Source organism: Diadema setosum, chromosome 20, assembly GCF_964275005.1.
Source record: "Diadema setosum chromosome 20, eeDiaSeto1, whole genome shotgun sequence".
NCBI lineage: Eukaryota > Metazoa > Echinodermata > Echinoidea > Diadematoida > Diadematidae > Diadema > Diadema setosum.
In genome coordinates, this window is record NC_092704.1 from 27,550,442 (window position 1) to 27,566,521 (window position 16,080).

At 38.1% G+C, this 16,080-nt stretch overlaps 1 protein-coding gene across 1 annotated transcript; it reads right to left on the reverse strand.

Annotated features, from left to right (window-relative positions):
* Positions 1-910: 910 nt before the first annotated feature.
* LOC140243843 (uncharacterized) lies at positions 911-14,480 on the reverse strand. Its single transcript, XM_072323515.1, has 8 exons — positions 14,375-14,480; positions 13,307-13,461; positions 11,829-11,990; positions 10,078-10,208; positions 4,749-4,851; positions 2,734-2,951; positions 2,071-2,157; positions 911-1,048 (listed from the first exon to the last, which is right to left on the reverse strand). Exons 1-8 carry the CDS (start codon positions 14,478-14,480, stop codon positions 925-927), a joined length of 1,086 nt encoding a protein of 361 aa, XP_072179616.1. The 3' UTR covers positions 911-924.
* Positions 14,481-16,080: the final 1,600 nt, after the last annotated feature.

Genomic DNA, 16,080 nt, shown 5'->3' on the forward strand with positions numbered 1-16,080 from the left:
CCATATTTCGTATTGCATATCTCGCACAATGAACCCCATGCATAGTGCATGCATGCTCAATGAAAAAATACACAAAACAAAACAACATCCTACCTGTATGGGAAAGGCATGTTGTAACAAAATCAAGCTGTCCTCAATGGGTTAAAGTGATCGTTAATTCAATGCCTACTAGAAACTGATGGATTATGTCGAAAGTTTGAGGGGATTTAGAGTTTTTCAGGGGACAAGTTAATGCAATGGTGCTAAGTTCACCAGGCTTACAGCTATTCAGAGAAGCACACCATAACATTAATAGTAGCCTCAAATAGATTAGAGTGTGGTCAATCAGTCACAGGCCGTGACACTTCCATACTTGATAAGGCACAGTAGACCAGTTTGATAACACATTCAAATTTCATGAATACCTTGATAACAAAGTCGTTTCCCCGACAAAAGGAAAGTTTGTCTGACGCTTGCCAGACATCCAAGCAATCAATGCTACACAAACTACCCAAAATATCAAAATGCATCAGGTATGCACAAGTACATTGCACATGGAACAGTCTCTTATTATGTCCATACAGAAAAAATATCCATATATCGAATTTGCATACTAGTAAAGTGGCCTTTGTTTCTCAGTCATCATTTAATATTGCATATTGGATAGTCTGGTGCATTGGACCAATGCTACAAGTAATTCATAGATACAGACTTTTACTGGCTCAACCAGACCTGCTGATGATAATAATAGAAAACTCGAGAAGAAAAATGCAAATGAATTACAGAAGAATCACTCCCTAAACCAAGGGGTGCTTCCAGCTGATTCTTTGGTTTGGGTGATTCTTTTGATTGCTTTTGTGTGGTTGCTGTTGTTGTTATAATGTTTGGGGGGAATGGAAGACTCTCTATTGTTGAGAGGAAGGGAATTTTGGGAGTGTAGAGCACTCAGCTGGTTTCGCCCCCAGCCACTCCTACTCCTGGCTGCTGCGCACGCCTCGCCTTGAGCTTCTGCCAGTATTTGTTAACCTCTGTCCCTTCCCACGATCGACTCAATCCAGATGGGAAGTACCTTATACAGAGACAATGGAAACATATATAAGAATACATGAGGAAATATATATAAATATACATATGTTTTTTTTTTTTTTCTTCTTCAAAAGGCTACAATGCTACTATTACTACAGTAAGTATTACTACAGCATCTACTACTACTACTGCTACTTCTACTACTACTGCTACTACTACTACTACTACTACTACTACTACGACTACATCTACTCCTGCTGCTACTACTATTAGTAATATTACTATTACTACTACTACAGCTACTTCTACTACTACTAGTACTTACATATCAACAACTACTAAATACTACTACTACTACAGCTACTTCTACTACTACTAGTACTTACATATCAACAACTACTAAATACTACTACTACTACTAAGCCTTCCCCTAGGCCTCCTCCTCAGTAGTAGTAGTAGTAGTAGTAGTAGTAGTAGTAGTAGTAGTAGTAGTAGTAGTTGTAGTAGTTGTAGTAGTTGAAGTAGTAGTAGTAGTAGTAGTAGTAGTAGTAGTAGTAGTAGTAGTAGTAGTAGTAGTAGTAGCAGTAGTAGTAGTAGTAGTAGTGATCTGTCTTTTCATTTTTGAAGTGCCATGAGCACTAAAATGTGGACCTGTGTGCTATACAAGCAGCCACTATCATTATACTACAACTGATGATGATGATAAGAGTCATAGCTGTATAGTGGTGGTAGTATTAATCACAATAAGGAAAATAATCAAGGGTCCTAATAACAACATACTTTTATGTGATACAAATATACCACATGCGCTCACATTTATCACATTATAGCATTCGACACATCTTAGCAGAGATTCTCTTTCATCAGCTTTGTCCTAGTTGACAAAGAAATGTATAAGAAGGTTGGTTCGGTACTCCAACTCAGGGCCAGTTCATTGCAAGACAATGGAAACCATGCGACGGCAACTGCATACCATGGACTATTAATCAAAATGTGAAGTCTTATTAAAATTGTATACAAGAACAGATTTATGACACAAGGGACAGAAATATTTGTAATCGCTACCTTTCCTGGATGTGCAACAAGGCCTTCTCCTCTGCATCACTCAGCTTGTTGTGTGCAACGTTCAAATTTGATTCCACGTACTCAGGCCTGTTTGTGTAATAACGAGTGGAGAAAAAAAAAAGAAGAAAATTGAACATGACAGTGTTTTCAGAACTCTGCAGTATGAAGTCTAAATATATAATAATATACTTTTTGTGCTCTCAACTTGCTTGTTTGTTTACTTTAGTTCGTTCTTGATTAGTTTTAGGTTTACACTATATCCTTTATTGAGACTCTTGTGACATTTCTTTTTATGAACTAAGCAATCCATCCCTGCAGCCTTTTTGACACAATACCAACACGATTCAGGAAAAAAACCAAACTTTACAATAATGTGCTAAGAAACAGGCACTTCAATCTTTTGCACTGCACCGCCAATTTAAGATTCAGTTATATATCTAGCCATTACAACCTTTCTGAAATCCTTGAAAAGAAAGAAATGATTAAATATATGAACAAGAAAAGGCTCAAATCAAAGGGAATCTCTCACTCAAGATACCCCATGCAACAGTACCAATGAGTAGCAAGAATTACACTTTCAGAGTTTACCAGCACCACACCACAGAATTAACAGGTTTCCACGAATTAATGTGTTTAACTTTGCCAACGACTGATTGGACTGACCGATCCAGTCCAACCAGGACCGTGGAGACATCGCGATGGGAGAAGGCAAAATGCAGGGCAAGTTTGGCAAAGTCCACGGAGTGCTCCCGACAGTAACTGGAGGCAGCCAGACACGTCTCTTTCACCTCGGCGGAGGCAGGGTGCCAGGCAGGGGGCCCCTGTGGGGTGAGCAGGCCCATGGAGAGGGGCGAGGCTGATATCAGCCCTATTCCTCTCTCCTACGGTGGGGGAGGGGGGGGGGGGGGGCAGATGAAGAAAAAAAAGTGACAATACAGTTAAAACCAGAAATATTTATTCCTGGCATGAAACCTATGCGAATTGGAGCTGATGACCCTTTTCACAAAGGTGGTAAAATTGAAACCATGGTTTAAACCATGGACAAAGACAGTATTTTTTTTTTTTGGGGGGGGGGGGGCGCCCAGCGTTGCATGGCCTATTTTGTTATGAAATCAGTCATTTCGTCGACAAAATGACCATTTCATCGACCTAATGTTAACATTTCGGTGACAAAATTGATGAAATGACTGATTTCGAAACGAAATAGGCCATGCGACACTTGGTGCCTCATACAATACTACGGCCTTTGTCCATGATTTAAACCATGGTTTCAATTGTACAGTGGACTCCCGTTGTAATGAAGTCCTAGGGATCGGCAGTTTTCTTTCGTTATATCGAAATTTCATTATAACCGAATAAATGAAAAATAAAAACACATAGAGTGGATAATGTCGCGGCCTGAATTTTTACTTCGTTGTAACCGGAATTTTGTTATAACCGTGTTCGTTATAACAGGAGTGCACTGTACCACCTTAGTGAATTCGGGCCAAATTGTTGACCATGAAGAACTTATGAGTATACTACATAAACATGCATTGTGCAGACAAAAAAAAAAAAAAAACTTTCATATACATTTTGCTTTTGTGAATTTTGGTTCTTTATGAAAGTCATGAAAGTTTCGTGCATGAGAAATTTCTTTTTTTATGGTAGAGCAAAGTCTAAGAGACTGGCCTTCAACACTGGTGCATATTTGTGACAAACTCACCAATTTCTTGAGAGCCGTGATATAAACAGTATCAAATTGAGAGTGGAAAAGAATGAATGAAGGGAAAAGGTGATTGAAGAAAAGATTCAATGAATGAATGTGAATAATCAAAAGTACAAATAAATGAATGAACAAATGAATGAATACTTGAATGCCCCATCTACAATATGACGGCATGACATATGACATTTGGTGTGACGTATTGATCTGACCAACTGACCTGCTGTGGCCCTGAAATGTTTCTTATCCAAAAAAAAGTATGATGAACATCAATGGAAAGGTTCAGGAAATTCTTCAATAATAACTTAGGGAGTGTGTACAAAATGCAAAGACTGAGTGCACGTACTAGGTGTAAAAGCAGACAAAAAAAAGTCACAAAACACACAAACCAAAACTATATATATTACACTCATTAAAAGAAGACTATTGTAAAAGTGGAAATTTTCACGGTGTTGAAATTTTCGCGCATTTCGCGCAACCAGAAAGTAGCGCGAAAATAAAAGCACGCGAATATTTTTGCTTGCCGTATGTTCCTGTACTTGGTGTCTTGATTCCGCAGAATTAAAAACACGCGAAACTCTTCTCACCCAGCTAATCGCGAAAAATTACTTGCGCGAAAATATCCACTTTTACAGTATTTGGTGCACTGAATACGCCATAAGTTAAATTACAATTTTTGTACAGTTAGTCCATGGAATACACAAAGAGTACTGTAACATCTGATGATGATGATGAATATGAATTATGTCTTATTGGGTTTTACCTCAAATCTTTTTTGAGATCTTTTTTTTTTTCCAGCAATGCACAAATGGTGTTGTAACAGTACTGGGGATGACTAATTTCATGACTTTTAATCATGGTCCCAAAGAAGATGGGCTACTCTTTTTAGCACTTGTGGCGTGGGAAAATGAAATAAAAAACAAAAACAAAAACAAAAACAGACAAAAAGTTGTACTTTTAAGGACAAACTAACCTTGAAGAATGAAATATGTTGGAGGAGGGATGAATCGTTGAGATCTAAATGGCAGTAGGACAGCACTGTGTCTATCTTCACTTTACTCCGCTCAACTATTTCCCTGGAAAGAATGTGAGATACATAGTTTCAATTTCAGTTTTAGTTTATTTCATACTTCTTCCGTAATGTTACATAAAAATGATAGCAGAAATTCTAGTACATTGTCAATAATAAGCAAACAAAAGAATATAAATTACATAATATACACAGTACTTATAATGATAACTGGTCGAAATCAAAATTACAGTTCAGGTTGTACATAGAGAAGTGTGACGGGACCTACATAAAAGCAAGCTTGTGTGGCTGTGCTAAAGCCCCGAATAATCGGTGTTTGTGAATGAGAAACGGAGAGCAGATAAGAAGTTAAGATCAGATAAATTGATAATACCAAATAAAGGAAAAGAGGGATGCCTAGGCCTATATGATAAAACTAAACTAAAATGTGAACAATAATTGTGACCAAATTTTCATTTGTTTCCAGAATAAAGCATGATTTGTATATTATATACTTTGTTGTGCAAATGTTATATGAAAGTTGAAAAAAAAAACCCCACACACACAAAATCAAACCAATGAACAAAAAGACAGCTGAGGGCTTATGACATAACAAGGGCTTCTCTATCGGGAAACTGGGCAATTTTTTAGCATGCATACTAGTACGTATGGGTGGAAATCACTGATCTCTGTGGAAGAGTAAGGATCATCGGTGGAAATAGAGTAGCTGCTTGGCGGAGGTCTATGCTCTCAGAGTGCTTTTCTAGTTCTTTTTGTCTTTATTTTTGTCATTTTTCTCTTAAACTTTGTACCGTCATCAAGACACGACTTCTCTAATTCAGGATTATGCAATCATCTGCATCCATACAATACCACACTGGGGTTTTGGAGGCAGTACATTTTGAAGCTGCTTGGGGGTTGGGGCTTGTTTTTTTCTACTTGTAAGTTAAAACTAGATATATCGCTACGGCGACTGATATGCCTCCGCCATAATGCATGGTTCTCCTAATAGGTCCATAGTACAATGTCTTGACAATGTGTGATGACAGTTTCACACAACTGGCAAAATATTAAAATGACAGGTTTGCCACAAATGTGCTGAATGTTCACTTTCCTAGAACTAGGTTCAATTGGATGAATTATTCAAATGTCAGAGTGCAGGTATTTGGGGAACTGATGATTTTTACTTGACTTTTGACCCTTTTATAAGTTTATGCATTGAGTAATTTTCAAGGTATTGAAAAAAAGTATAATTTCAGTATCAAATGGGAAAATAGCATTATCTAAACCTGGTCTTTGACCTTTGACCTCACAGTTCCACAGAGAATCACTGTTAGGTAGAACATGCATAAATATGTAAGTTTCATGATGATACCTTGAGTTACTTTCAAGATATGGAGGAAAAAGTGCAATTTTAATAGCACTTTCACTTGACCTTTTACCTTTTGGCAAGAAACTTCCCCAAAAATATATATTGGGTAATACATGCCATACATCAAGTAAAAAAAAACAAAACAACAACCTTCAGGCATATTGCATTTTAAGGAAAGTAGTGATATTTTGAGGAGTTGACCTTGACCTTTGACCCATGACCCCCAACTTCCCTAGCATATATACTAAGTTCCATGAAGATACCTTGAACCATTTGCGAGATATGGAGAAAAACATGAAATTTCAATTTTTTTTTCACAAAATAACCTTTGACCTTTGACCTTTGACCCTGTGACCCTAAAATCCACACAAAGTATTATCCCCCAAGGATATACCCTCATACCAAGTTTGATGTAAAACCACCACACGGTTCTTGAGATATCGACAAAAACAAAACGGGACGGACGGACGGACGTACGGACGGACGTACGGACGGACGGACGTACGGACGGACGGACGGACGGACGGACAGACGACCCGAAAACATAATGCCTCCGGCCACTTCGTTGCGAAGGCATAAAAAAAGGAGATATCTAGTGTATGTTTTTACAATATACTGTATGCCGAAAATCAAAATGTAAAACGCTTATGCATATTAGCAACAAATGAATACTTAAAAAACTAGATATATCGCTATGGCTACTGATATGCCTCCGCCATAATGCATGGTTCTACTAATAGGTCTATAGTACAATGTCTTGACAATGTGTGATGACAGTTTCACACAATTGGCAAAATATTAAAATGACAGGTTTGACACAAATGTGCTGAATGTTCACTTTCCTAGAACTACGTTCAATTGGATGAATGATTAAAATGTCAGAGTGCAGGTATTTGGGGAACTGATGATTTTTACTTGACTTTTGACCCTTTTATAAGTTTATGCATTGAGTAATTTTCAAGGTATTGAGAAAAAGTATAATTTCAGTATCAAATGGGAAAATAGCATTATCTAAACCTGGCCTTTGACTTTTGACCTCACAGTTCCAAAGAGAATCACTGTTAGGTTGAACATGCATAAATATGTAAGTTTCAAGATGACACCTTGAGTTACTTTAGAGATATGGAGGAAAAAGTGCAATTTAGCACTTTCACTTGACCTTTTACCTTTTGACCTTTGACCTTTTGGCAAGAAACTTCCCCAAAAATATATATTGGGTAATACATGCCATACATCAAGTTAAAAAAAAAAAAAACCTTCAGGCATATTTCATTTTAAGGAAAGTAGTGATATTTTGAAGAGTTGACCTTGACCTTTGACCCCCTGACCTTGACCCATGACCCCCAACTTCCCTAGATAATCACTGCCCATCGGTACAAGCATATATACTAAGTTCCATGAAGATACCTTGAACCATTTGCGAGATATGGAGAAAAACATGAAATTTCAAATTTTTTTTCACAAAATAACCTGTGACCTTTGACCTTTGACCCTGTGACCCTAAAATCCACACAAAGTATTATCCCCCAAGGATATACCCTCATACCAAGCTTGATGTAAAACCACCACACGGTTCTTGAGATATCGACAAAAACAAAACGGGACGGACGGACGTACGGACGGACGTACGGACGTACGGACGGACGGACGGACGGACGGACGACCCGAAAACATAATGCCTCCGGCCACTTCGTTGCGGAGGCATAAAAAGAGAGAGATTAATGTTTATTATTTCTCTCTTTCTTTCTCAATTCTTTGTGTTTAATCAATTTTATAATTCCTTGTTTGTAATTCTTTAGTGTTTCATTGCATTACTCAGTTTAATAGTTTATGATAGCCAAAAGGAATGTAATGCGAAGAAAAACATACAAAAAGAGATTCTTCTGAAAACAATTTTGTAAAACTCATATAATTTACCCACAAAAATAATTGGAAACTGCCCCTGATTTGTGTAAACCGGGCCTGAAAGGTGCATAGTCCCGGGCCCTGTTTCATAAAGCTGTTCGTAAAGTTACGAACAACTTACGAGCGACTGGTGATCAGTTCTTATGTGCTATACTTATCAGAATTTCCATAATTCAGCACAAGAACTAATCACCAGTCTCTCGTAAGTTATTCGTAACTTTACGAACAGCTTTATGAAACACCCCCCCCCCCCCCCCCCCCGGTAGTGTAGAGGGTGCTGTTAATGATACTGCCGATCACCGTTAGCATTGATACGAAGATTGCCGAAGTTGAGCTGCCATCAAGAGTAAAGCGCATAGGTGTTGCTAAGTAACGTTGCCTTCGTTGTCTTCTCTGCGCATCACAGAGTCTGTAGTAATGCCAGGGTGCGTGCATGTGTTTGAAGTTTGCTAAAGCTGTCACCCCCCTCGGCCGAATCATGAGCCAGTGATCGGACCACTGACTACAGTGGATCAGACTTCTTCGGACTCTGGGAAGTGGGCCACAGCGTAAGCGCCAAAGAGGAGTCGATAGCATAGGTCTCTATAGGAAACTTGCGCCGTGCGCCCGCGTACGCATTTGACTAAAACACCGGGACTATGCACCTTTGAAATGTGCCATAGATGTGAAAGAAAAAAATACATGCAATTTCAGAGTCACATCTTTTTCTGCTGCAGGAAAAAAAAAACCCACACACACACAAAAAAAAACTTATGAATGTTGAGGGGGCTTTTACTTATAGCTCCCCCCTTCCCAGTGTCCAAACTATTGAAGAAGAACCAGTCCATCGACACACTGGTCTTCTTCATACCCCATTCTTTACCCATGTGGCATGCTGTGTTCACGTGAATAAAAATCATGCTGCATTCATGTGTACAACATTCTGCTTTCACATGTACAACATACTGCACTCATGTGTACAACATGCTGCGTTCATGTGTGCAACAGAGTGCATTAATGTGTACAACAGAATGCGTTCATCTGTACAACAGAATGCATCTGTCATGTTCATCAGCTTGCTGTAGGTTTTCACATTCTGTGCTCACTGATCTGGGTATAAGATTGTGCTAGGTGATGTGGAACCTTCAGTAGGATGAATCTATTCTTATCTGTTCAATTGTCATTCCTCGTGAAATCTGGTAATTCCTTCATTGTTGTTGCTCCGGTGGTTTACAGCCTGTCTTTGTCCCATTTATCGCACAGCTAGCACGGCCTGGTGAAGATTAAGCGCTTGAATAGACACTGCACTTTAGAGCCTCTTTTCTCAGTTCACACCTTTCCAGAGTGTGTGCTTTCTTTCAAATATTTAGATAGGTTAGGAGAGTCCATTTGATTTGAGTTATGCATCTTTTTAAAGCTTAGAGTCTCCTCTTTCAGAATCTGCCCTTAACTAAAAATTGATGTTTGGAGACGTTTTGTTGGTTTTGTGATGCAGGGTCATGTATGGAATTTAAAGTGCAATTAAGCAGACATAAGTTTTTCATTATTATTATTTTTGCAGTGCAGACACACCTTTATACAGCAGCTGAGCTATTATAGATGATGACGTGATGTAAAGCAGTATGAAAGAACTTACATTTGTACAAAATCAGTAAAAAAAACAAACAAATAGAATTTTGCAATTTCACACAGAACGAAAATCATCTAAACATGTTGACAATATAGGAAACAGCTATAGATTGAGTGATATACAGGCTTTTAATAATTCTGAAACTAACATTTTCAATGATACGTCTATATGACCACAACTGAGCTCTAATGGAAGTGATTTTTTTTTTTTTTTTGAATAACAATACCTCATGATAATACAAGCAATAATTAAAATTATCTTTTAAATGCTAAAAAAGCCCTAACATCAAACCACAGGTTTATGATTCTTAGATTGGATGGGTTGAGAGGATCAAACGTTGACCTAAACCAACTCGGCCAGTGCTCTTTAGCAACTGTATGTGGGACTGGATATTACAAGAAACGCACCTTAGAGTACTGATGGGGTAGCCTGTAATACCAATAAATCTCGCCTTCCCAGCATCCCTTGCCCTCGCCAATGCTGGTAGAGTCTCTTCCAGCACAACTTCAAGGCTTGGAGCAAACTCAACATCATGAGCCTAGAAGAAGTGAAGAAGAAATAACAACAAAAAACAACAAAGAAAAATCAGCACAATAAACACAAACAAGAATACAGAGAGATAATGTATCATAACCCTTTGCATCCATAGGAACTGATGTTCCTGGAACCTATGGGAAGTTGTCATATCGACATGATCAACAGGTTGAAAAATAGAATAAAACGAGTTGAGCTTTAGATTGTGATGCAGCAGTTTAAAGGTCCTGTTTACCTTTGGCAGCAGTGATTTAAATAAAATGTTCAAGATATCATGTTCAAGATATCACATTTGATGCATATGCATAGGTCAGTTGTATCACAAAACATCCTACCAACTAAGAATTATGCAATAGAACCTCATATATAAGAAGATATCATTATTTTTCTCAATAAACTGTTACTGCAGACGGTTTAGTATGGAAACATTGTTATCATAACCATTGTTCACATTTTGTGTATTTAACAACACTTAAAGGCATAATTTACCATTTGCAGATGAAACAAAAACCTAGCATTAGTGCTTTAAAATAGTTCTAAAATGTGAGTTAGGGATAGAAACAACAACTGTAAAAAATTTGAATCCGTAAAATTGATGATAAGTATTGTTAGATATACAAAATGTGAACAATAGTTAAAATAAAAATGTTTCCAGACTAAACCGTCTACAGTTACGGTTTATTGAGAAAATACAGATATCTCCTCATGTTTTTAGGCTTTATTGCAAAAATTTTATATGATAGGATGTTTTGTGGTACAACAGACCTACACATATTGATTAAATGTCATATCTTGATTGTTTTTTAAATCACTGTTCCCAAAGGTAAACAGGACCTTTAACTTCAATTATACGGATTCATTTTTTTTAAACATTGGTTGTTTATATCCCTAACTCACATTCTAGAACTATTTTGAAGCATTAATGCTTGGTTTTTATTTCATCTGCAAATGGTAAATTATGCCTTTAAGACAATTGCATTGGCCATTTTCCTCTCTCCCTGCGTCGTGTTGCCAAGTAGCTCTAGATTGCTCAAGGACGCAGCCTACACAAAGTGAAATGGTGTCCCCATAGGATCATTACATCACGTAGCTCTCTGTGGCGTGAATTTGAACAGACGCAAAAATAGCCCAGAACTGACAGTGCGAACTCAGACGACGCACGGTTGATTTTGACATTACAAGCAAATTTGCACATGAGCAGAACAGCTTTTTTTTTTTTTTGCTCTGAATGTATGCGTCACAAAAATCTAAAGCTCCCTATTGTGTCGATCGGTGAAGAAAACCTACCTGCACGCCTGGCAATCAGCGAACAAAGCACAAAAAGCGTTTAAGACTTAGTAGCGTGGGGATGATGGCCCAATTTATTTGCTGCCCATTGGGGTACATTAACAAATCACAAATAGCACCAACCAGCAAATATGCACATCAAAATGAACACTCATCGGTAATGGTCAACTCTGGTCTAGATTCCTCAGATGTGTGTGTACACTCGCAAGGATATGATAAAGCTATACACAATTTGTTACAGGAATTCTCGAAAGTATCTGAGCCGGGCCAGCCTTCCCAATCCACGGTATCTCCGAGCTAGCTGGGTTTTAAAACGACGCATGGGGAATGCACCAACCTGGATGATGTCGACGCAGTCCAAACCGAGCCGAGCAAGACTCTCGTCCACGCTGCGAGCGGTGCGTTCCGCCGTGAAGTCGAACATTTTCTCCACATCTGTCTCGTAGCGGCCTGCCTTTGTGGCGATGAAGTAACTCTCTCGCGGAATGCCCTTTAGTGCCTTTGCACAAATACATGAAGAGTTTGTTTGCAAAAACCGGTAAGTCCATATTTGTCAAATGGAGATATTTGCGATTAAAGGTCAAGAAAAATAAAGAGAATAATAGGAAATTTTTTGCTTCTTTTGACCATAACTTCAAAAATGTACCTTTATATGTAGTGACCAATATATCATTTAAGAGGTATTATTCTGTACTTTATGACAGAGACCGTACTTCAAAATCTTCAAAAATGGACTTTTTGCAAACAAACTCTTCACATGATCAGGATGCAACATTAAGCCAATTTTCACAGAGTCAAGATGAATCCTCACAAGGTAATCACGTACTACTGCTTATTCTTGTGGAGCAAAAGAAGAATTAATACCCTAAGCTAACCGGTATTGCAAAAAAGATTGCTACAACAGTTGACGAGCAAAAAATGAAAAAAATAAACAAAAATTAAGGCAAGAAGAATATTGTTTTGGAGTGATTATTCATTCATTTTTTTTTCATAAACAAGTACATCAAGAAATATATGGATATCTAAAATAAACAGATTTGAATATAACATACTGTGGTATGTTTATTAAACATTTCAGAGCATCTATAACCCATTGATCTTGATGGAAAAAAAAATATATTCCTTGTTCTCCATTACAGCAACATATCCATTTGGAGTTGTAGCCCAAACTGTAACAAGACTTAAGAAGGAAAAGTCAATGGAAGTAATGTCCATCCATGCCTGCAGTGAATTTTAAGCAGTCACAGAACTGCTGAAGAAAGGGATTGAATTTGATTCTCTTTCTCCTGTCCCTCTAAGTTGAAATCTGGTTGAGCAAAGAGATAATAGTTGTCTTGGACGATATATTTATACCTTGATATCCTTTTATCTTACATGTTAATTGCTCTAGACTAGATTCTCCCCACTCCCTATTTCCAAGAAAAATTGTTATAATTTGCCAGTAAAAGATGGATCAAGCAAGCTCTTCAGACGTAGAATCGTCACAGGAAATCTTGAGGCTAGTCTACATCAAACCCACAACACAAACCTATTTCAATATAGTGCACTCTCATTATAATGAACACAGATATAACGTAATACCAGTTACAATGAAGTAAAAATTCAGGCCACAACATGTTTATCTATTGTTCATTTGTTCGGTTATAAGGACATTTTGATACTTTAACCAAAGAAAATTGGCAGTCCCAAGGACTTTGCTATAATGGGAGTCCACTGTACTAGTATGCACTTGCTGTACCACACCATGAAGAATACAATTTGAGATTATACACTGTATTTATCTGCAAACGGAGGGAAATGTGTCCCAACACTTACCACTCCCAGTCGCTCTTCAGACTTGCCTTGGCCGTACCAGGGAGCAGTGTCGATGTAATTGATGCCACTGCGGAGCGCCTTCTCTACCGTGGCCCTGCATCTTTCCGCAGAGGGGCCCTCCGTGCCGTAATATGGCAAGCCCAGGGGTGAGGCACCTGAAGACAGAAACAAAATTGACCCCCCCAAAAAGAAGAAGAAAAAAAAAAATTGTTAGAAAAATCAGAGAGTGTGTAAGTAAGAGGTGAATCATTGACATTAGCCATCTGTCATCTCTCAGCTCATCATCACAAACTGTACATGCAGTTATGGCAAAAAGTGGGTAGATTTATTGCAACTATTCAATAAGATGTTTTTCCATGCTGTCACAAGACTGCAACACAGTGGGATGGATCATCTCCAGTGGACAGTAATGTGTCCTCCAGATGTCAGACTTTGACCTGAATGTGAATTGGTGTCAAATCAAGAGATTCATATCCAAAGCTGTTTGACTAAACTTGTGGTTTTGTTGGACAATGAAATTTGACAGATTTTCTGTTCGTGTTTCATTTCCTAAAATAACTTTCTCTTCCAATCCAAACAGCACCTTACATCTGACGATGTAGACTGCTTCTTAGGAAATATCTTCGATGACTAACTTTTAAAGCTACTTGAGTTAATTCTGCCATTATTAGGATCAATATGTTAATACCACACATTAAAAAAATTCCAATGTGGGTATTTTTTTCCCCCAGCACTAAACATATTGGCACTCAACAGAGCCAAAGATGCAAAACATGGTGCAAAAGCAATGCAATCTACCAGAAGTAGAGTTTTCCTTTGTTATCAGTCTAAAAGTGGAATCTTTTTATTATTCCCCATGACCTGAGACTAGTGTAAAAAACAAAACATGAACACTTTTTTTTTTTTGCTTGTTACATGTACCACTATGTAATGTCTTGATTCTGTGGAATTACAAACAAGTGAAGTTCATCTTACTCAGCAAAGCGCAAAAAAAAATTACTGGTGCGAAATTATCTACTTTTACAGTAACCACTACCTTCGTGCAACAGTGTTTTACACTTATCTTACCAAATCCTACAGCAGAAACTTCCATGCCTGTGTTGCCGAGGGGCGAGTACCGCATCCTGGAGACTTCTTCCTCATCATGAAAGCCCTCCACGTATGTTTGAATCATGATCTCTTCTGTTTCCGCAAACTCAAACTGGGTAAAGAGTAGCAAAGACAGCAAAGTGCGATGTCACAGTCATTCATCGCCACGGAAACTGGTTCTACGCAATCTCTCATGGCCCAAACATACTGTGAACACTATTGTTGCTTACCATACTCGTACCAACCCAAGCTATTTAACAAAAGACCATGACTTCATCGCAGTGGTACGGTACTCTAAGATGATAGATTTTGCAGAGTGAATTTATGTTAAAGAAACCCAAACCCAAAAAGCAATGTGGATTGACAGGTGAAAGCAGCAACATTAATAGAACACATCAGGGAAAGTTAGAGGAAAATCGGACAATTGATGCAAAAGTTATGAATTTTTAACGTTTTGGTGTAGTAGGCTCTATAATGACTGGATAAGGAGACTACTTCAGTTTATGACATCATATGTGGACAACAATAATAAAGAAACTTAAAAGAAAATTGAACATAGCAACTGATTGACAAATTGCCCTACATCGACGTAAATAAGCACTAAATTGATCAGTGTTTTAGTAGCAGCTATGATAAAAAATCATGGGCGTACATACTCCAGCAGGAGGTCGTAGGTGCGAATCCTGCTCGAGTATGTACGCCCATGATTTTTTGTCACGGCTACTACTAAAACACTGATCAATTTAGTGCTTATTTACGTCGATGTAGGGCAATTTGTCAATGAGTTGCAATGAAAACATCTTGATGGAAGAAGTTCATGAATTTGAAATTCAAAATAATTTCACTTTTTTAGCTTAATGAAAGAGCCCTTGACTAGACTAACCTCTTTCAGAAAGCAGGGAGAATGATATTACCCTTTATATGTCAGTAAGGAGTTGATCGAATGTGCAATTATCATGACAAATGAATTGATTAGATCTAGTACATGTTGTTAGCGATATGATACTACTGTAAATTACTTTACTTACCGGTACCGTATACTACTACTGACTAGTCTAGATCTAGTCTAGTACTCACTAGTAGTGTTAACAAGCATGCCCATACATCGATTCGTACTGCCCAACACAAATTGTAATTGTCAGGCTTCCTTCGTCAGGCAAATGAGTTGGTAGGTCGGTAATGATTTGTAATCCTTGATGTGCCCACTACTACCATTTAGTAGTTTTTACTAAGTTTAAGCTAGTAGTCGTACAAATATGATACAAATCAAATGACAATGTTCACCACAGCCGAATTCATTGGCAATTGTAAATTGTATTACTTTGCCTTTGCATTGGCTTTGGGCAATTGTACGGTAAAAATAAATGAATGAAAAAATAAAAAATAGTAAAGAAGCTAAACTGACTCTAACACATGTTTTAGCTTTCAGCAGATGACTCCCATTAGGGGTCCAAGTGCAGCTTACCAGTATTCAAGAATGGAGTTAGACAGTTTTTGCTGTCTTCTATGATGGAAGCTGAAACAACACTACGCAAAAGTGTAGGTATGGGACCATGCCAACTTGATCCACAACGGTCTGTACGACGAGAGAGGGGGCGTTGACAGGCACACGTACAGCACCTGGCATCTCCAGCAACGCTCAGCGTGTCGGGAGCCACGACGAGTACAGTACGACGTGAATTTTG

Excerpts from the sequence above, each read along its gene's own strand:
- LOC140243843 (XM_072323515.1), bottom strand. The coding sequence starts at position 14,480 with ATGATTCAAACATACGTGGAGGGCTTTCATGATGAGGAAGAAGTCTCC. Across the intron at positions 13,462-14,374 it reads AGTTTCTGCTGTAGGATTTG|GTGCCTCACCCCTGGGCTTG; the intron begins GTAAGATAAGTG and ends TTCTGTCTTCAG. Across the intron at positions 4,852-10,077 it reads TACCCCATCAGTACTCTAAG|GGAAATAGTTGAGCGGAGTA; the intron begins GTGCGTTTCTTG and ends CATTCTTTCCAG.